We start from the raw sequence: 23,543 nt of genomic DNA on the forward strand, positions 1-23,543 counted from the left end.
TCTTTGCTACCTCAAGTAAGTCAACTCATTAACCACAAACGACTCAACTCATTAACCCCAAACGAGTGAACTCATTAACCCCAAGCGAGTCCTCATTAATCCTAAGCGAGTCGACTCATTAACCCCAAGCGAGTGAACTCCGTATTTACTATTTTTCGGTGTTGTTGGCTCTCCTCACTCTTTCGTGCACCATGCAATGCAACTTAAATGTTGTACATATTTTCAAACAAGCATAAAATGAAAATCCCCATTCGAGAAGTAAGAGTTTGTATCCAGCCTGCATTGTGTGCATGTAATCACGCATGCATATAAGTATTATTGCATACCTACGCAAATACCCTAATTGAAAACTTTCTGTCGGTTGTTAGACAACTGAAAACTGACTCAACACTCGATCACAAAACATCTATTTATTATAAAGGACCCATCGACTAACGATTGACGAACGTATATCCAGTGCTTACGTGTTACAGCAAAATGGCGATACCTCTAACTTCTCTATGGACGAAACCATGGTCAGTATAAGGCACGCGTAATCGCGCATGCGCACTGAGCCGAATTCCGGTTTATTCTGGAAATTATTAAGTGAGGCCTCAGTTACAGTAAGTGAGCCCTAATTTGCTACAAATAAGGACTGACTAACCCCAATTGGATCAATTCTAAAAAAGTACATTCACTTACCCGAGCAAAGCAACTCACTTGGGACAGATAGACAGTCGACTAAAATAAAATTTCAACTGAACTATCATATAGCCACAAGACTTTTCTTTGTTGTGGTAGCAAACACGTTTCAGCAAAACGTATTTACTTATGGCAGCATGAATTTTTTTTTCTGTGAGCAAAAATTTTACTTACTGTAGCTAAAATATCTTAGCAAAGCCCCTCACTTGGTGGATTTCTTTCAGTGTACCGATATAATGTAGGTGAAGAATATATTACCTATGTGCTTTCATTACCCTAAGGGTTTAAGATTGGCGTTTGATAAACAAAAAATCGCACTTTTAGTAAGACAATGATAAAACAAATATATTCATCCAGGAAGTGACGATAGACCGATCAAAATAGCTCATTTAGAAGGAAAAAAAAGAAAATTGCCACCTGGACTTTCATAAGTGGAAATGGTAAAGGGGCTAAGGGGCTTATAATAAAGGAAAAAAACATAAATGCGTGAGCTGGGGCGGCGGAGAGTTGATTTGGGGGGTGGAAAAAAAAATAGGATCATTGGGATTTCTGGCTAAAGTTGACGTCAAATAAAAAAGTATCTAATACAAAAGTTGTAGATCATGCAAAAATCTACAACTTTTGTATATGTCATTTTTAGCATAACCTGAAAATTTCCGAGAAAAATGCATAAAACTGTTTTTTTTCTAATTTTTCGTTTTTTATTTCTCATTTCCGCAAAAATAATTTTATTTTGACGAAACTTGGTGAAAGTATACCTTTCTCTGCTTTAAATAACTTTAAATTTTTTTAGATAAAAAAATCAAGAAGTTTCCGAGATATTTATTTTTTTCGGCCTGAAACACTTTTTTTTTCAAAGAAAAATTTTACTTAAAAAAATCATCGTACACAATTCTGCCGGTAATAATTTTTTTCGTTTTGACATATACTTTTTGGTGAAATACAAATACACGACGCACCTTTCATATTTTTTTGTCATTTGGAGAATATTAAATAAACCGCAATTTCGGATCCATAATCATAAAAAAGAAATTGGTTTATAGGCACGATTTTGTTACATTATTTTCTCCAAGTATGCTAATCAGATTGATTTGTCAGCTTCTGCCAGGCCCGGTCTGGCCAGGTCTGGCAGTCGGCAAAACCCGACTTATTTTGGAAGATAGACCCCCAAACGACTAACGAGGCGCCAAAAGTATATGAAAATTTTTTATGAATTCTTGAGATATAGCCACCGTAAATTGAAAAGAAAAAAGAAGAACGTAAAAATGAAAATTGAATCTTTTATAGAAATGGGATTTTGCCAGGTCAAAAAAATAACACAAATTTTATTATTTTGCCCTATACCCCTATCTATAAACAGTGTACCTACAGGAAAGAAATAGAGAAATAAATATATATTCCAAACCGTAAGCCCTTTAAACTAATAACTACTTTATCTATAAGCCGTGGGTTTGGAGGAAATACGAGAGAAATTAATATCTTCCAAACTGTAAGTCTTTTAACCTTATAATAACCCTTTACCCTATACCCGTATAAGTTATGTGCTCGGAAGAAAAAATGAGAATATAAATAATAACCGAGAGCTTTAAAATTTTTTAAAGCCTTCGGACTATGTCCAAACTATTATTGATTTCCTGTATCCTGTAGCCTGGGTCGATAGGTTTAAATTTATTACCTATATTAATATAATTTTATATAATTTTAAAACCAATAATAGTTTGAACGAAGCCTATAGAGCTATAGCGTAAATAAAATCTGTGAAAACGGCATGAGTACTGCAGGGGTTAGTATAATATTCCTACAGATAACGGCATAGCGCTTGAAATGAGCTTTAATTTGACCTGCAAATAGATATTCGTAGATTGTACTGGAGCCGGAGAAATGACGATTCAGTCACCTATCCCAATGAGTTTTTTCTGTTAAATAAGAATATTTAAAAACGAAATAAGTACTGCAAGGGTAAATATATTGAAAGTATATTTTTAATATTTTAAATATGGTGCTTGAAATAACTAATAAGCTTTAATTTGAGCTGCAAATAGATGGGAGAGTTTGCCTTGCAAGCTCGATCCAGATGGCAACATGTAAATAGCTTGTGTCATGCCTTGCACGCTGCGTGAGTGAGAATCAATTTATAAATTAAATTTGAATGAAATTTTTATTACATAAAAATCGTAATGCCAAACTTATTTTTGCAAAGGTAATGAAATCACCTTGTAAAGAAACTTGCAGGTATAAATGCAACAAAATAATAAATGAAGAAGCTAGAAAAGTAATTTTTGACGAATTTTGGAATTTTAGAGATCATACTCGGCAGTGGCTTTAACTTTTTTGTTTTAAGAGATATAAAAAAATGTGAAATATAAAAGTTGCACAATTTTTTATGAATTTTTCGAAAATGATAGTAGAAAAACAAATGAAGTCCAAACAAAATGGCCGCGGATGTTAACTTTGTTAAGTTAAATGGAACACCCTGTATATTTTTACATATTTGGATAGAACGTTCCCTCTCGAGCATAGTCATATAGAGTTTGTTTGGTCCATCTCTAACTATGAGCAAGATACTATTAAAAAACGAAAAGAAGGTTTTTTATTAAGAAAATAATACATCTTGTAATTGTTAGTCCTCTTTCAGGCATTTCTGCCTTTTTTCCAATTACGTAAGGATTTACGTATTTAGTTGCAATATATTTTGACATATTTGACATTGATACGGTCCAAAATTCGTATAGGTAATGTAACGAAATCTCATTAATTATAGGCCGTGAGAGTTCTAATTACTCATGGACATTATATGGTAGGTTGTGACAGTGCCAGGTAGTAATGTCTTGACAACATTGTTATTGATTGACAGTTTGTATTATTTAATTAAAATAGGTTACAAGAAGTAGAAAATTATTTAGAATATTAAAATATAGAATGGAGAAGAACTTTGCTATATTTTAATTCCTATAATATTCCAATTTTCTACTTCTGTGTAACCCATTTTAATTAAATAATACTATAAACTGTCAATCAATAACAATGTTGTCATGAGATTACCTGTCACTGTCACGGTCTACCATAACATTGTCCACGAGTAATTAGGCCTTTCACGGCCTAATTAGTGAGATTTAGTTAAAATACCTATACGCATTTTAGACCATATCAATGTCCGATCTGTCAAAATATATTATAACTAAATCTGTAAATCCTTACGTAATTGGAAAAAGGCAGAAATGCCTGAAAGAGGTTTAACAATTACAAGATATTTTATTTTCTTAATAAAAAACCTTCCTTTCATTTTTTAATAATATCTCGCTTAGTGTTAGAGATGAACCCAACAAACCCTACATGACTATGCTCGACAGGGAACGTTCTAACCAAATATGTAAAATACAGGGTGTTCCATTTAACTTAACAAAGTTAACATCCGCGGCCATTTTGTTTGGACTTCATTTGTTTTTCTACTATTATTTTCGAAAAATTCATAAATACTGGTGCAACTTTTGTATTTCACATTTTTTATAACTCTTAAAACAAAAAAGTTAAAGGGGGGTCAAAATATAATGAATCACCCTGTACATAATAAATAATCCAGAAGGAATTTCTCTCGCAATAAGTTTGTCATTGACAATAATGAGAAACAAATTTGCAAATGTGTTCTTAAATACGCTTACAATTTCTGAAACAGTTATAAGCACCGCTTTGCAAAAAATTGGTGAAGGTGGTAGAACGGGACAGAAGAGGAAAAAACAACACTAGACCGCATAAGAACACGGAAGCTCTAATAAAAAACATTATGGAACACATAAAACTTTTTCCACTTATGCCTCTCATTATACAAGAAAAAACTCAAAACGAATGTACTTGGAAGAAGGTTTGAGTATTTCACGAATGCACATAATGTATTTAGAATATGTAAAACAACAAAAATGGGATTCAGTAGCTACACTCAGACAATACAGGGATACTCTTAATTCGAAATTTAATATAGCTTTCTTTAAGCCAAAAAAATATCAGTGTTCTGTGTGTAGTGCCTATAAGAATACAGATCCCGAGAAGAGAACAGAAAAAATGGAAGATGATTGTAATAATCATAATTTAAACAAAATCGCGGTTGGATATCTGAAAGGTATTGATAAAGAATTTCCGAAAAATGATGAATCTCTAATAACAGCATGCTTTGATTTGCAGAAGGTGTTAGTAACGCCCAAGTCAGAAGTCAGCGATTTTTATTATAAAAGTAAAATCGCAACATACAACTTTACAATTTATGATTTAGGTAGCAATCAAGGCTATTGTTATGTATGGCATGAGCAAATATGGAAGAGAGGACCGGATGAAATTGGAAGTTGTTTATGGATCTTTTTAAAAAGTGTTAAAGAAAATGGCATACGAAAGGTTATTCTTTATTCCGACAATTGCGGTGGTCAAAACCGTAATCGTTTTGTTTTTGCGATGTTTGCTTATGCATCAATGACTTTGGATTTGGAAATAACACACCGTTTTCTTGAAATTGGCCACACGCAGAATGAAAATGACAGCATGCATGCTGTGATTGAAGTTGCAAAAAAACGTCACTCTGCTATATACACTCCTGATCAGTGGATTAGTCTAATAAAAATGGCCAAAGTTACTGCCCCACAGTACAAAGTAAAAGAAATGTCTCAAGAAGATTTTGTAACTTTTAAACCAATGGTAAAGAAACAAAACTGGAAAAAAGATATTACTGGAGAGGCTGTAAAAATCAGCAAAATCAGAGAAATCCACTGCGATCCAAAGTCTCCCAATAAAGTATTTTTTGTGTATAATTTTGGAGAAAATCATAAAGAACTAGACTTACAAACAAAAAACACACGCAAACGCGAAGAATATCAATTTCCAAGATTGTATCAAGGTTTGCTGCCAATTGATGGTAAAAAATTAAGCGGTCTTTTGGGTCTGTGTAAGGCTAATTTGATACCACCGATGTATCATGGATTTTACAACTCCCTTCGGCCTGCTAGTAAGACTGACCACCAGGAAGAAAGTAATATTGACCAAGAAGATGACTCTGACTCTGAATCGTAATAAATTTTCCTTTTATGTCATTATTGATTATTAACAATTATTTTTTTATCTAAAAATAGAAAATGTTTAATTTTTCTGTACCTTATTAGTGTAGCAAGTTGTTTCTCAATAAAAATTTTGTCCACGAAAACTGTAGTAACTCATTCAAAATCCATTTTTTCTTATCCTAAACTATTTTATTTAGATCATCAATAATTAATTAAGACCTAAACAATAATTACTTTGTTAAAGAAGAACGATTAAGCTCTTGTTCTAAAAAAAATAACGAACATTATTATTTTCTCCACTATTCAAATGCAATTATCTCAGTATAACCAAATTTGAGATACGACAGTTTTCCTTGGGAGAGTCGATATACACCCTAATAACAGACAAAACCAAATAGGCCCCGATTTCCATTTTTCCCGACGGCCCCCGAACGAGCCAGACCGGGCCTGGCTTCTGCCAGAAATTATTTTATTTTTTATTAACTCTAATATCCTATAACCTTTAACCATTCATAAATTTCATTCATTCATTGGGTAGTCAAGAAATAATAAATAATTTTGCATTTTGTCAACATAAATTCTGACATAAGAACAAGGCCAGAAATGCTTCATACTAATCAAGATATTTGAATCCCTCTATATTTTGAATTTCAGCAATTGTAAAATTAATAATTAATCTCAATTTCAGTCAATAATTCCATTTTTTGGATATTTACATTAAACAATAAATATTTAAAAAAAGGGCTGCAATATAAAACGTTATAAATTAAAAACTTTTATTAGTTTTTAACATACAGTGCACATTACAACAGTCAATAATGAAATATTAAAGTTCTTCGGAATAATTCTCCTAATTCTTTCATCTCATCATTATGTACAAAATAAATAATATAAAAATGTATATATACCAATCTTTCATAAAAATTGCCACCATGTTTTAACACTATTTAGATACCTACATATATATGACAATTCATATCTAAAAATTAATATAAAAATACATGATGACTAACAATTTTAATATTTTACAATCCATTGCCCTTTAGCCATGTTAACTGTGTCAGACGAGACATTGATAATGCATCTTTCATAGCTGCAATTCTTTATTTTGCATTGGTACTGCAGTTTGCAACCTATTAATTGAAATCTAATTATAACTTTTGTGATTATAATCTAACAAAAAAAAATAAAAAGCAACTGGTGACAGAACAAAAATTGAAAATGTTTGTGTGTCAGTAACGTGAAACTATTTATTATTACAGTTTCTACTTTTCTAATGCTAAATAGTTTTGAATACATTTATTTACAACAAATGTAAAAACTAAATAAAAGTTATGTAGAAATTTATTGTACAATGATAGAAACATAGAAACATGAAAGTATAGATCATTCTAATGACTCAAAAGTGTAAAACACAATTTGACAAGAAATCCATCAACATTGGAAACATACCAGCCGTGCTCATTTAGGAAGCATGTCAACTTTAAATTAACAGTTCTATTGTATTTTTAATGGCATTAGAAATGAATGCTTATAATTTTTGAAACAGCTATTGCAACCATTCTGATTTTATGCTTTGTATACAGAAAATATAATTGAAAACTTAAACCATAAGTACACATCATTAAAAAATACACAATAGGGCTGGTGAAAATTTGAGTGGTCGTAATTTGGTAATAAAGCACTCATACCGTTCTTTGCGGGGACGATTTCTAGATCTACATAGACAACTTTCACGGTGAATAAATTTCTAACGAAATTTTCAAAATAAATTAAAATAGAAATTTGCAACCCTAAAATCGTAAAGAGGGTTGCACACATATTTGCAAATTATAGTTATTTAACAAGCAACTAAGGTACATATACATATTTTTCACAAAATGTTAATTTTTCTTAAAGTTACAAAATTATATAGTTTTTACAACCCTAAAATCTCATGAGGTTGCATGCATTTTTGAAAAATATATTTTTTTATAATCTAATGATAAATACAGGCATTTTTGTTATTTTTCAGAAAATGTTCATTTTTCTTATATTACAGCATCAAATACTTGAAAAACAGACGTTGGTAGTAGATTAAAATGTAAACAGGTATAACTTCGAAGAAAACTGAAGTTTTTGCAAAAAAAAAAGTCAAAATGTATCCATCCATAAAAAGAAACGTATACATATGCAACCCTCTTCAAGATCTCAAGTTCAGCTATGCCTATTTAATATTTGTTTTGCATATTTCATTTGAATGTGCTTTATGTGAACATAGAAATCATCCCCCAATAAGCAACATGGCTTCCATATTATCAAAATAAGACTAGTCTAATTTTCATGTCACTGCTGAGTTGGTTTCACACAAATTTTGAAATATTTACCTACAAAAATTTTAGAATGTTGAATATTACTCTTCATATCTCAGCGAAGGCAAAAGTATATACAGCATTAAGAATGTTTAGAGTAACAAAAACTTAAAAAAAATCAAAGTTAAAAATATACAGGGTTCTTCATGGTAAGTAGCTTACTTAACGTTTCAAAGGAATCAAAGACAATATGACTGAAATTTTATTTACAGAGGTTATCAGATATGTGCTCTTCATTGAAAATACTGCCATCAACGCAGCACTTCCAGTTATAGCAGAAATAACTGTCAACTTTGTTATTTTAAATGGAAGACCCTATATATTATTGCATTATCAACAAGATAAATTAAAAATGAGTCAAAAATTTTAAAGTTTCCCTGTACCTAAATCTAACAGTTTTCGAGATAATCGTATTTTACAAAAAATTTGACAGATGCAAGTGTTTCGAAAATTCCTTATATCTTTCTTCGTTCTAGGAGCTTTCACTTGCTTTTCGGAATACACAAAGAACATAAGATGCACTACCTTCCTCTATCAAAATTACCTGAAGAAAATTATACTGTGGCCCATTTTTCACGTTACATTTTGAAAACTTAAAACCGACAAAACTTTTTAAATTCAAATGGAACATCCTGTATGTTTCTCAGTTTCAATTTTCTCAGATATTTTCGGTTTACTTACATTTTCAAAAATATTAAGTTAAAATATTATCAAATGTGCCTTGAAAGGCAAATATTGGTATTGTATTCAGTAGGTATTTTACAAGTATCATGTACTTTCTCGACAAGAAAAATGCAGAATAATTATTCTAATGAAGATATTTTGGATTTATTTTATATCCATGAATCAGTATTACCTAGCTGCATTTCTATGATTTGGTATTTTGCAAAATTTGAAGAATTGGACGCAAATGAAACTCGGTCATCTACAATAGCATTCTTTGTAGAACATTGAATTTTTATTTTTTTTTTTTTTTTTTCATAATTACATTAATAACGTGCGTTGTTTCACGTTTGTTGCATCTTTTAACTAATGAGGGATATAGGTATACAAAAATAATACCTAATAAGATTTCTTTCCATTGTGATACTATTATTAGTAACTGCAAGTACAATAACAAGCAAATAAGCATCCTTTTATTAAGAAAGCAACAAAATGTAAAGTAACCAAAATTTTAAATTATAGTATCCTCTCAACTTCATTTCAATATCATGAAATTATAATAATGCATTTATTAGTTGTTTGAAATTATCTTTGCTATTCTTTCAAAACTTTTACATTAAAGATAAGGGAAAAATTCTAAGAAAACCAACCGAAATCATTTCATTAATTGTTCTGTTTCAGTTGCAAAATACCAAATCATAGAAATACAGCTAATAATTTTGATTCACGGTGAATGTTCCATGGATATAAAACAAATTCAAAACATCTTCAATAGAATAATTATTTTGCAGTTTTCTTGTCGAGCAAATACTTGATACTTACAGAATACAGAATACTGAATGACAGTACCAATATTTGCCTTTCAAGGTACATTTGATGATATTTTTAACGTAATATTCTTGAAAATGTAAATAAATCGCAAATATCTGAGAAAATTGAAACTGTAACCTCTACAACGCTTATATCGGTGAAAAGAAACTTTGATTTTCTCTAATATGATGCCGAAACATACAGGGTGTTCCATTTGAATTTAAAAAAAATGTTCGGTCTCAAGTTTTCAAAATGCAACGTGAAAAATGGGCCACTTAGTACAATTTTTTTCGGGTAATTTTGATAGAGGAAGGTAGTGCATGCTCTTTGTGTATTCCGAAAAGCAAGTAAAAGTTCCCAGAGCGAACCAAGATATAATTTTCGAGACGCTTGCATGTGTCAAAATTTTTATAATATCCATTCTCAAAAACTGTTAGATGTAGGTACAGGGAAGCTTTAACAATTTTGACTTATTTTTAATTTATCTTGTCGATAATGTAATAATATATAGGGTGTTCCATTTAAAACAACGAAATTGACTGCTACTTCCGGTATAATCGTAAGTGATAGCATTATTTTCATAGAAGAGAACATATGTGATACCCCCATAAACAAAATTTTAGTCATATTGTCTTTGGTTCCTCTAAAACGATTAATAAGCTACTTACTGTGAAGAACTCTGTACGTATACTGATATTAGCATCTCATATCTATGCGTATCATTTATCACTAGAATTAATATTTTCTTGAAAGATGTAGACTAGTATATTCCATATTCCAGTTCAACAACAATAAATTAAATAATTCTCAAACAACTTATAATAGCAGACATTTGTTGAAACCTGAACTAACTAATACTCTTAATTCTCTCCACTCATGACATTTCTTGAAAATCATAAGTAAATAACATTTATAGTTTTGAATACTTTGGTTATTTCAATGTAACTTTATGGAATTGCACAATAGTCTCTTATCAAATATTTGTTGCTATTTATCACAACAAAAAATATTTAGCTATTTGGCATAAAGACATTTAATTATTAAAAATGAGATAAAATTTGACAATAGAAAAAATAATTTAAAACATTAGATATTAGTTTTTACTAGTCAAACAATTTAAAACAGGGTATTTGAATATATTATTTGATTTCAGATATCCAGCAAGAGAAATCTAAAACTACCAAGTCCTGCAACAGATTTAATTTCTTTTTCAGACAGAAAGCATTAGTTTTATCAAATGCATATTTACACGTATTTATAAATGACAGACATTAATAAACAAATAAAACATATAATTTAGCTGTACCCAGATTAAACTTTTCTTTTTGTAATATACTGTCCGACAGTATTCGTTTAATAGTATTTAGAACTAAATCTATTTGACTCCCTGAATACTTAATTTTTTTAACTCATCAACATATAATAAAAAGAGGACACATTAATCTGACAACACAATTTAGGTAAAAGGCATTTAGAATATTTAATATCTCTTTTCAATAGGCGAGCGAGACCGAGAACGAGACCTAAGTTTATTATTAACTGGCCCTACATCACCCCAATCTGATAAGTCATATTTGGACAAATCTCCATCGTCGTCATCATCTTCCTCTTCTTCCTCCGCCTCTTGTTCAGATTCAATTTCACTGTCTTTTTTAGTCACTTTTTTTTCTTCCTCTTCTTCTTTATCACATTCGCTTTTGGAATGACTTTTTCTTTTTTTCCTCCTCCCAAACTCATCATACTCATCATCAGACTCCTCACGTTCTTTATATTCTACCACACCACGATCATTGTAACCTCCACCGAAACCAGTTCTTTCTTCTACTTCTCCAAATTTGGGAGCATTGCAAACATTACATGATTGTCTACGAGCCCAATTTACATTACCACATTTATTACACTGCCAATCATCTGCACTAAATAAACCTCTACTTTTTTCTGCTGCTGCTTTACCTATCTCTGTACCTAATTTACGCTTTTTTATTGCAGCTAAATTAACAGCTTTACTTTTATTACATCTGTTGCAATTGTTTCGCCGAGCAAAATTTACATTTCCACAATCTTCACAGGTCCAATCACCTTCATTTGAACTAGAAGATTTTAAACTTGGTGGTGGAGGCGGTGTTAAATCAGCTTCTGCCATTGATTTCTGATATACCTGGAAAAAAATGCATAATTAAACCTTCGACCCAAAAAGTATGTTGCCTGCGATATGACTGTACACTGTATTAGACACAGTTTGTAATATACAAGGCAGATTATCATCACATGGTATTTTCAATACACACTTTTCTGTTGCTTTATTTTTAACTATACTAAACGGGTTTGCCAATCTAAATTTGATCCCAATAAATCACAAATACTTCCTGTAAAGCTCATATACCTTTACAAACGAAAAATGTTTTTTTATTAGAAATTAAATTCTAAATTTCACAGATATACACAGCGCCTTCACAAGACGCAAAAGTGTTGTTACAATTTTTGAGTTTTGACAGCACCCTTCTTTAGTCGTATTCAATTTGAATACCTGACCTGCACAGATTCAAGTTGGACTTGACAAATGAAACTTAACTTTTAAAATGTCGATATTCTCTTATTAATTTAGTAGCTCAATCTCTCATTTAAATACTTATGAAATACGAATTTTTTTCAAATGGATTAATGCAACAAAATCATCTAAAACCTTAAAGAAAAAACTTGGAAAGGCGCGTTCGAGTTGATTAAAATTAAATTTAAAAAATAAAAATAGTTATATAATAACTAAACAACAACGTCTATTTTAAATATCGATCAAATTAAATTAATGATCGTTAACAAAGTATGGTGTACGTATCCTCTAAATTTATCAAATATTAAATATGATTTTAATATTTTCGCTATTTTAGAAATTCGTCTATAATATTACAACCACAAAACATATAAATACGTTACAACATTCATTTATACATTTTTATTCGTGTTCTTGTATTCATGGGCTACATGCAGCTGATAGAATCCATGAGTTATATTAGACTTTTATTCATTATAAATATGATGGATTCTGCCTATGTAATATTATTGGTCTGATTCACAGACCACCTAGACTGGCCGTATCTAATTCCAACGCACGGGTACCAGTGAATGCAAAATCCGGGGAAGTGGAGTGCGAAAGGCAATCTGATCGCGCGCATCTTTAAGCAGATCCGGATTAAGTAATATTTTTATTACATATTAAACATTATGTTGCATCTTATGACAAATATTCAATTTTAAGTTTGTAATTCAGAAAATAGTATATTTTAGTGTCATATTAAATAAAACTACAAAATAATTTAAATATATTTATTATCCTCTAAATAATATTAATTTATTTAATATTTGTCTTTTCGTAGATTTTACCGAATTAAATAATTTGACTTCATGATTTATTCGTACATCGATATACTTTTCACATTCAGCCCTTACAAGTTTTATTAAATGATTACAATTGTTAGGCAAATTATCAAATTGATGTTCATGCAAATTTTCAAATATGTTCACATTCAGAAAGTTTTTTAATACATGATAAACAATTTTATTTTTCTGTAGCCTAGGTGTACTGCTTTCATCATTATTTAATTTTTTTTTTTAATTTTTCTGTTTCTTAGCATATTACTACGACATCTCGAGATGGATACGTCAAACAACCACGATCTTTACTAAAAATTAATTGACTGTACGAATACTGAATCTGAAATTAGTTTTGTTTGCGATTTTTTTAATTGAAAAAATATTTAATTAATTTTCAGCTACCTCGAAATGACGGGGAATGGTAAAATTTCATAAAAATTTAAGCCTCACATAAAGTAAATAATTACTAAAAATATTTTACAGTAATTCATTCATTATTTTATAATAACAATATAACGTTAATCACTACACTATGTGGGCGAACAAAATTATAAAGCTAATCCTAGAAACTTATAACGTTAACCGAGAAATGGCGTACATATTTACCTTTTATATATTCCTTTTTTTTACTTACCTAAAGGTGGGAAACTTTTCGCCTCTCTTCACCAACTCGATCACTTCTATTTATACAATGTTTTACAATACACTTGCCCATGATAAAACGTCTAATTATCGAAATCACAGCGATGCGTACACATCAAATGCTAGGACACGACTAAACGCTGGGCTCCAAATCAGGCTCCAAAGTGTTTTCACCAAAGTCGCTCTATAAGCCAGTCTAGGTGGTCTGTGGTCTGATTAAACAATCCTAATTTGTGATTGGCATGGAAATCAGTATTATCTAGGATGGAAATGAAGAATAAAAGAGCACAGTCTAACTAATAGAGCATAATACTACATGGAGGAAGCATCCCGTATTAAAAAAGACGCTGTACAGTGAAAAAACGATAGCTTGGGTATTCGCTCTCTCTCTATTTCTCTCTAATAGTTGAAGAAAGCACAGATCAAGAAAAGATTGATCTGTGGATGAAGGAAATGCGTTACCCAACCATGTGCTTGCGTGAGAGAGAAAGATAATACCCTAACTAGCGCTTTCTTTCTCTGTCACTCGTCTAGACTGTCGCCATGCATAAGCGTGCTTCCGCCATGTAGTATATGCTCTAAGGTCTAACTCTACGATTCTATCGGCTGAATGTAGTCATCATTTAGATTTTATGTATCTTGTATCTTGTAGAGTCAATCAGAGATTATAATTTTTGAGACCAATAAATAATAAAATAAAGATACTTCGATAGAATTCATGGCATTAAAACAATGAATAAAAGTCCAGGACCTATTTATCAATGTTTTTGATTTGTCATTAGATATACAGGACTATATCATTGTTATTATTATAAGCTAATTCTATACTATTCATTCAGAACCTAGGGGGCATTGTGATCGACAATCAACATCCTTAGATTGGAAATTATGTTTTTATCATTATTATTTATTACACTTATTACTTATATTACTTTATTATAACAGATTAAGTAACAAATTACAATTTTTTGATGCGCTCTTAGAACTATCGGCGTTGACTTTGCTGCCCTCTGGCTGTGAATAGCCGAACTTCTGTGTCCAATGTCAAGAATTGACCCTCTTCTTTTCTTTTCTATGGCTCTATTGGTTTGAAGCGTTTAACCAACCTAACTTTTAATTGTTTGAAAGGAACGCTGTATTATCTTATTTTTCTTTAAATATAATTGGAATTTATAACAATGTCAAAAGCGCATCCCCCAGAATTAAAAAAGTAAGTAATTATTTACTATTACATTTTGTATGCTCTATTTTTGCGTTATTACAGATTTATGGATAAAAAGCTCTCCTTAAAATTAAATGGTGGCCGGCAAATTATAGGAATATTAAGAGGTTTTGATCCATTTATGAACCTTGTGGTTGATGAATCGATTGAGGAATGCAGAGACGGTTCAAAAAATAATATAGGAATGGTGGTATGTATTTACACATATTAAAATAATAGACAAGTTACTGATTATGTTTTAGGTTATTCGAGGAAACAGTATAGTAATGCTAGAAGCCCTAGATAGGATTTAATTCATTAGGAACTTAATTTAATATTTTGTACATGTTAAGATTTATATAAATAAAATTAAGTCACAAGTTTTTATTTTTATTTACCTAGTGACGTCGGTGTTGTGGTAGGACCATTAATATGTAAAACCTATAATTATTTGTATCTGTTTTTAAAACGATTCTAAAAAATGTTCATAATATACCTACTGTGAAGTGAAATGGTAACACATGGGATAATAGTAAATTATTTCAAAATTTTAAGTATACTTATATCCACATTATGATTGTAAATTTGCATATTAAACAAACGTAAATTTATAAATACAACCTTTCGGCTAGTCATTTTTCAGCTTTTCTTTAATTAGTGTTTTGCCCACCGAAAAAAATACAATAAGATGTACAGAAAACTTGCATGTACAGGATAATTCACAGCACATAAAAAATACAAAGGACGATGAAGTATCAACGACGTTGCAAGTTTGGCTTATAAACATATGCCCAATTTATTAATGACATACAGAAGTTAAAAAGAATAAAATTATTTTTGATGATAAAAAATTTTGACTATTAAACTACACTTTTTGATATAAGCTTACAATCAGAAAATAATTTGACTGTGATGCAGATATGGTCGGTTTCTAATTTGTTATACCCTGTAAATTTTCAGTTGGATTCCAAGTTCTCAAACATTTCTTTAGTAAAAGATTATTATTACCGACAGCTTTTTTTATTATACTAAATGCATGCATGTAATAGCAAATCAGTTTTAGGAATATATTTTTTATGTAATTTGTTAAAAACGATATTAAAACTATAAATTATATGAAAGATACAGTTTCATCAAAAACTGATAGTGTCAAGAAAATTATGTTTTAAAACTCTCAATGATATAGTTTGTAAAAATTAAACTGGTTATATTTTGATAATGCGATGGACCATACCGTTTTTAGTTAATGATATGTAGTCTTGCAACTTTTAAGACAAAGAAATTTACAATGAAAGCAAAATTTAAAATTAATATGGAGGTTGCTACACTCAGATCTTAAAAATGGTTGTGCATGTACAGTGGAGACCACTAGGTATGTGTAAGAACCAGCAGACCTCTCTCTAAAATTTTTTTTGGAACGCGCAATTCCAATAGATTTTTTTTAAACATAAAAGCCTTCTAATGTACTTGCTCAACCAACTAGGAGGAACCAGTTGGCAATTTATGGCCTGCTGAGAATCACTAGGGATTTTTTTAAAATTGGTTACATTACGTTAATCGTTAATCAGCTTGACTTGAAAATCCTTAAATATCAATGTCAATTTATAACTCTAATTTTTTTCGTTAAGTGAGTTCTTTTAATATCTAAGAGCGGTTTTGTAAACTTGAATAATAACCCTGTAAAGTTGATGCATCCAACCATTTTTCTGTTCCAAATATAGTATTCAAAGTTTTGGCAAGAATTGAAGGAACATATGTATTGCTCTCAAATATTGTCATTAACAAAATGAAAAAGAAGAATTTTTCTCAACTTTTTCCATAATTTTACATTAGCCATTGTTTAAATTTAAGAAACAAATATAAAAATTGTCATGAAAATTTTTCAATAATTTTTTATTTTATTTTATTTCTTTTAATTTGGAAAAGTTTCTGGACTTTTGATAAAATAATATTAGTCCAGGAGAATTACACATTGGCATGGCTGTTGCTTGACGTAGTTTAGATATTAGTAAAAATCGGTCGAAAATAATATAAACAATGAAAATATAAGGTTGCGCCAAGAAAAAAAGTTGTGCTATTTGCAGAAAAAATTAAAAACTGCAAAAATACTCAAAAATCACATGTTTTTTCTAACATTTTCCAATATAACTTCTTATATATGCAGTTTACAGAAAAAACTATTACTAATGAAATTGTTTGTTATGAAATTTGCTATAATACAGAATTGTTTTGATACCTGCGCATTTCATATTTTTGTTGCTAGATAGCCAAAACAGCGTAAGAAAGTGATGAAAATCGAGGTAATTTTGAAGCGTTTAACTGATAGGTAATAAATTGTCCAATTCTTCTATAAATGTAGATGTAAGTACTTTAAAGGATTACAAAACAAAATCCCAAAACCCGATCGAAATCGGTCCGATAGTTTTGGTATGAGACAATTTGTTACTAAATTTTAGCGCAAAATGTCGTTATTTTTTTGCGTCAGTGCTGGGGTTAAAGTTAGGCATTTTAATTGGCGCTGATTTTTTTACACATACTTGGACTCTTTAACTATCATATGGAATCGTTATAATATTAATTTTCTTTTTTTTAATAATTTTTGGAGCGATTTTAAAAAATCGAAAAATTTTGACTTTATAAACAAATACGTTCGTGAAGCGGTTTTGAGGGTTGGAAAATATACCAAAGCACTAAAAAATAGTTCTCGGAAAGACGCTTAACATGAAAAAAAGAACGTTCAAATCGCTCAGATAAGTTCCGAGATATAGAGTGTCAAAGTCAACAAGCGCTTGCTGCAAAACTATACATAAAGTAACAACAACAAAAATTGAATTTGGTAGGTTTTTTAAAGAACTTTCCGTGTGTGTTTTTATAAATATGACCGCACATGTGTTTTTTATATGAAAATTAAATGAATATCGTTAAGCCGAGAGGAGGGGATGAATTATTATAGAAATTGAAATATATATTATAGCAAATTTCATAACAAACAATTTCATTAGTAATAGTTTTTTCTGTAAACTGCATATTTAAGAAGTTATATTGGAAAATGTTAGAAAAAACACGTGATTTTTGAGTATTTTTGCAGTTTTTAATTTTTTCTGCAAATAGCACAACTTTTTTTCTTGGCGCAACCTTATATTTTCATTGTTTATATTATTTTCGACCGATTTTTACTAATATCTAATCTACGTCAAGCAACAGCCATATCTCGAAGGTTTTGAGCTTAATTCTCTTGGACTATATCTAGTCGATTCTGACACTATTCAGCCTTTGCATAGCAATTATACTAATCTTTAATTAATTGCATTAAATGCGAAGTTGATACCCCAGGCTGAATTTCGTTCTCGATTTACATACATTGATACATACAGATTGATTTTCGTTTTCTCAAAAGTGTCCAGCAACTTTTCCGAAAGAAAAATAATTAGATTTTTTTTTCATATTTTGAATTTTTATTTTTTCTTAAATTTTAACGATATCTAATGTAGAATAGAAATTGACCACCCCATAAAACGTAGGTAGCATCAATCAATAAGTTCATCAGAATAATCCTTACCGGATTTATGATACCTACCTGTCAAACATTTTCCCACACAAATTGGCTGACCACACGTATGGAAGCTTTTAGAGATTTATTTTTTAGGATCGATATTTATGTATATACCTCCATGAGAAAAGAACAATTGAAAAAGAACCTTGTCTTCACATGTTAGGTCGTTAGTAGGTACCTATTATCAACAATGTAGTTATAATCCTGAACTACAAGTGCAGGGTCATTCATAACTAGATTATTATCTTTTTTACCTTTGTATCTAGGCAAATAGGTATTACAGTTTTAGGAAAATAGACAATTTCAAAGTAATATATAAAAAAGAATTGTCAATAAATAATTCAGAATTGCCTTATAAAGCAAGGGTCTAAGTCTCACCGTTTTCACTGTACAGGGCCGTATTGGTCGGTGGTTAAAATAATATTATTTACGAAATCCTTGGTATGCTCAAAACAAATTGGTTCAAATTTGGTGTGGTGGTTTGGATTCACACGTGCATAATTTACTGTAAAATTTACACATTTTTATAGGTCAGTGGCGTAGGAATGGGTAGTAAAGTGGGATTTTTTACCACAACTTCTACGCCAATGACCTAATAATTATTTGGGATTCATTTTTAGATTCCATGGACAATTCAACATAAAAAAACATACTTGTTGAAAATCGGTATAGTGTATTGTTTTACCGAAAATCTCAGTTGAATGGAAGACCGTTTTTCTGATAAGAAATTTAGTTTCTTAAGAATAGGAAATAAATTTTAAATTAATATTATTATAATATCTTTGCATCGGCGAAACGACTGGTAAATTCTAAATATAATCTCTTTTGTATTATTTATTGCATTCGTAATGTGGTGAATTCCCCCTCTGAGCTCATTTTTTTGTTGCGCTACATTGCGGTGGACAGCATATTCAGTGGTACCTCCTTTAAAATTTCATTTGTGCCATTCTGAAGCAATTACAGGTATGATTGCTTAATCAACAGTTCGTTTGTTTCAGATTTTTTTTAAAATTACCTATACCTACATATTAATTTTAGATCTGCGCTGTGCGTCCATTCAAGGGCGTCGCCAGCCAATGGGCTAGAGGGGGGCAAATATAAATTATAGATAGAAATAAGTACAGTGAATAAATTTGTTTTATAAATATTTTTAATAAAACCTTTTTAATACAAAAAACCATAAAAAAAATATAGATAATAATAAAAAAATAAAGAAATTTAAAATTAATAAATTTTAATTTAAAACATAATCTCGTTTTTTTTTGAAAGTTTGTCGACCACTTTATTAATAAAATCTTCATGGTTGTCAAAAATAAGCTTTCTGTGTATAGGTACTCATCATTGCTAGCCCCGTGAGATGATTTTATACCATAGTATTCTTCAGACGGGTTTTTATACTTCTTTTTTTTAATTTGAAATTCAAGAGTTAATTTTTTAAAATATGGAAATTACTTTTTAACAATAATTTTTATTTTTAAATTCTTTTGTCAACAAATATTTATACAAATTTATTACAATTCTTTAAAAAAAAACAAAATGGTGTACTTATTATTTTATTAAAAATTTCCAATCTAAATATTTTCTTAACTTAAGAAAATGTTTGTACTTTTCTCGAATTTCTAGGGGGGAGCAGCCCGCTTGGCGACTCCCTTGCGTCCATTACAGTATCCGTACTAACGATTGCCATGAAAAAACAACTAAGCAATAATAGACTTGACTGTCATCATTTTATTTTTAATATTTGAAATATTAGTTAGTGTTTGTAAAAAAATGGATGAATATTCAAGTCTTATCAGAAGAACAGTCGCCCATTAACACTGATGAGATTTGCGGTAAAACGATACACTATACCGACTTTCAACAAGTATACCTTTTTTATGTAGAATTGTCCACAGAATATAAAAATGAATCCCAAATCATTATTAGGTCATTGGCGTAGAAGTTGGGGTAAAAAAATCCCGCTTTACCACCCATTCCACCGCCACTGACCTACAAAAATGTGTAAATTATACAGTAAATTATGCAAATGTGCAAATATTAACACCACATCAAATTTGAATCAAGTTTTTATAAGCATACCAAAGATTTTGTAAATATGTAATATGATTTTAACAACCGACCAATACGTCCCTGTACAGTGAAAACGGTGAGACTTAGACCCTTGCTTTATAAGGCAATTCTGAATTATTTATTGAGTTCTATTTGTGGTTAAAGTTTGATTCACTCGAACTGAAACACCCTGTATATTTTCCGTTTTCTTCGATTCTTTTCTTTTTTCTGATTACAATGACGAGGTCTGTTCAGAAAATAACCTAACATACATTTTTTAACGTTATTATTAATTTTATATATTATCCTCCTTCAAAGTACTCCGCCCATTCCCTATTCACACACTTTTCCCAGCGGTGTTTCCATTTCGCAAAACAATCCTGGATAGCTTCATTTGAAATAGTCTTTAAAGTCTGTGACGATGACGAATTTGCTTTGATGTCATCAATAGTCTGAAACTGCGTTCTTTCAGCACTGATTTTAATTTCGGAAATAAGAAAAAATCGTAAGATGCCAGGTTTGGCGAGTAAGGAAGAAGAGGGAGAACCCTAATCTGATTTTTGGCACAGAACTGAGGATTTGACAAAGCTGAGTGTGCGGGTGCATTGTCATGGTGCAAGAACCTCGCCACAAGTTTGGTCTCTTTTTGCGGATTTTTTCACGTAAGGGAGACTTGTGATTAAAAGAGGGTACCAACTGAAACAGTCATGCTCAAGTTGCCATCAGCTGAGTTATGTTAAAAATGATGTATTCATTAGTTGCAAATATCAGTTGTATCCGAAAATAAAATATATACTGTCATAGGTATAACATATTTCATATTTTTAGAGTATATCTAAAAGAACTGTTTCAACCTTCTATTACATGATAACTATTACATTAGTCAGGTCAATTTTAATCACTTCATGTATTATTAGTGCAAGGTAAGAATGTGTCATCTTTCACCATCGAGAATTGCCCCTAATATGGGCAGAACCGGTATTTTTACCCAGATCCCCATTACCTGTGGTGCTGGGATTCTCGTCTCCTACTCGTCAGTAAAGGGGCAAACGGGATGTACGAATGCCTTTCTTATAACGCCAACCTCAACCGATCCTTGGGGGTGGGAACATCGCGCTGGCCGATTGTCCTGTATCAGACGCGAGGTAGATTCCTAGAAATGTGAGAAACAATCTAATTTTTTTTATTTGCCTTCTTCTACTCTAGCACACCATCAGAATGGCAGGATTTTTTAGAAGCTTTCAAATGAATCTTAATGTACATAATGTTTTCTGTCGACATTTCAAGTACAGTCTCTTGTCTATATCGTCTTTTAGGTTTTGCCTTGCCTAACACAGGTTTTGAGGTCTCCTATGAGTGCCTGAAATAAATAATATTTTCTATAACTCGTGTAGACCTTCTGTGAATTTTGGGCAGTTTCTAGGAGCTTATTTTCCCTTAGGATCTTCACTGCAGCATTAAGCAATGCCTAGACCGGTAGCAATGTGCTCGCAAAAAATTGTGAAAATTTTTTAACAAAGTTTCGAATTATTAAAGGATTTGTTGTTAAAATATGTATTTATAACACACGGGTATTTGATTTGAGAGACTTTATACAATGCAAAATGGCAAAAAATTAAAATGTACTTCCTGTACTAACCAGGTTCTCTTTCTAGCATCAAGATAGACGTCCGATCTCAGTATTTGATGGGTCCGCAGACGACCCATAGCGGAGTCCACCTTAGGTTTGAACCATTGGCCTTTCCGGATTTCGCCCATCTTTGGATTATTGACTATAACTAATGCTCAACTTGTAGTCTGACATGGTACTTTGGTTTTATCTCGTGGTTCCCTAGTTCGAATTTTGCAGTATTGGAAAAATTTTTAGTTTCCGAAATTCGAAACTGAGGCGATTTTTCTTATTTTTACAGCGCGTTGTCGGCGGCTGCTCTGCCGACAGCATTACCCTCTGACCATATCATCTGCTGCGGTTTCAGCATTTTTTATTATTAATAGTATTATTATTTTCCCCACAGCGTCTTCTGCTTCTAATGGAAGATAGTTTGGGTCCCCTTTGACTCAGATTTCCACTTTGGCCGAGATTGGCCCTGCGCACAGTGGATGGAGACGGCTTCGTGGTTTCTGTTGGAAAGTTCCGAAGAGCGAAAATCTAATATCCACTCAAAACTTGGAATACGACAGATGCATTTCAGTTGTTTGGTGTCGATTGTAAAGCAATCTTTACGGGCAGTAGCCATTTCCACATATTTTTATATTTCTTTTACTACTGTGGTATTCAAAATAGCGTCAACTGCACTAGTACGCACAATCATTAATGTTGTAACGTAAATCTTGGCATTTGTTTTTCAGATAAAGGCCTTAAAAAAACATGAAAGCACAGATGCTGAATCCACATATGGATATTTTGTAGTGCGTCTAATAGTTTAATTGAGGAGCTAGCCGTAAAGATCGGGAGGCAGACCTATTTCAATCATCTAATTACAATTTTCGTTGGTCATTGATGCTTTCAACATTTCTAACCATCGGAAAGTCCCCATGGTTCATCGGCCGTTACGTGAGAGTGATAAAGTAAATCATAGAAATCCATGCGATAGAGAAGGATGGCTATAATGAAGGCGTCTCATAGTCACCACCCGTTTCGCCCTTACATAAATAAGTCCACTTCCACTTGTAATTCAGCGACCGATGGTCATCTTTGTTTTCGTCGTTTGCCTTTTCTGTAATAGATGTCACTGTACTTATACAATTCCGACTTCGTATTCCAATATGTTAATAAAATCCGTTAACAGAGGGCAGCACAATTTGTCTAAGGTGAGGCGCAGCCCTAGAAAGGGGGGTATGCCAGATCTACAGATTTTTTTGGAATTGGGGAAATAGGGAATTTTGTTTTATTTCTTGGGATTTTTAAGTCATTTTAAAAAGTATACTTAAATAACAACTAAATGAACTTTAAATGCAGCTGAGCACTATACTCCATTTGAATAACTTCTCAGTAGGGGAAGAAATTTACTAGCTACTGTAAAAAGTTTTCTTTGTTACGCGTTGTGCTGCCCTCTGTTAACGGATGGTATTAACATATCGGAATACCGAAGTCGAAATTGTATAAGTAGTGACATCTATTAAAGAAAAGCCAAACGACGAAAACAAAGATGACCACCGGTCGCTGAATTACAAGTGGAAGTGGA

General features: G+C 31.3%; 2 protein-coding genes across 3 annotated transcripts; one reads left to right on the forward strand and one right to left on the reverse strand.

Moving 5' to 3' along the window:
- Positions 1 to 10,612: 10,612 nt before the first annotated feature.
- Positions 10,613 to 12,013, reverse strand: LOC108905916 (zinc finger Ran-binding domain-containing protein 2-like). 2 transcript variants are annotated; one of them, XM_018708990.1, is made up of 2 exons: positions 11,928 to 12,013; positions 10,613 to 11,702 (listed from the first exon to the last, which is right to left on the reverse strand). In XM_018708990.1, exon 2 carries the CDS (start codon positions 11,685 to 11,687, stop codon positions 11,025 to 11,027), a length of 663 nt encoding a protein of 220 aa, XP_018564506.1. In that variant the 5' UTR covers positions 11,688 to 11,702; positions 11,928 to 12,013; the 3' UTR covers positions 10,613 to 11,024. The 2 variants fall into 2 exon arrangements, with proteins under 2 accessions (XP_018564506.1, XP_018564513.1); XM_018708997.1 differs by having other exon boundaries at positions 11,833 to 12,007.
- A 2,631-nt stretch (positions 12,014 to 14,644) lies between these two features.
- LOC108905944 (probable small nuclear ribonucleoprotein G) lies at positions 14,645 to 15,136 on the forward strand. The gene is made up of 3 exons (XM_018709030.1): positions 14,645 to 14,765; positions 14,820 to 14,967; positions 15,020 to 15,136. The coding sequence occupies exons 1-3, from the start codon at positions 14,734 to 14,736 to the stop codon at positions 15,068 to 15,070; spliced, it is 231 nt and encodes a 76-aa protein (XP_018564546.1). The 5' UTR covers positions 14,645 to 14,733; the 3' UTR covers positions 15,071 to 15,136.
- Positions 15,137 to 23,543: the final 8,407 nt, after the last annotated feature.

The sequence above is a fragment of the Anoplophora glabripennis genome, unplaced genomic scaffold (assembly GCF_000390285.2).
Source record: "Anoplophora glabripennis isolate ALB-LARVAE unplaced genomic scaffold, Agla_2.0 scaffold26, whole genome shotgun sequence".
NCBI classification, from domain to species: Eukaryota; Metazoa; Arthropoda; class Insecta; order Coleoptera; family Cerambycidae; genus Anoplophora; species Anoplophora glabripennis.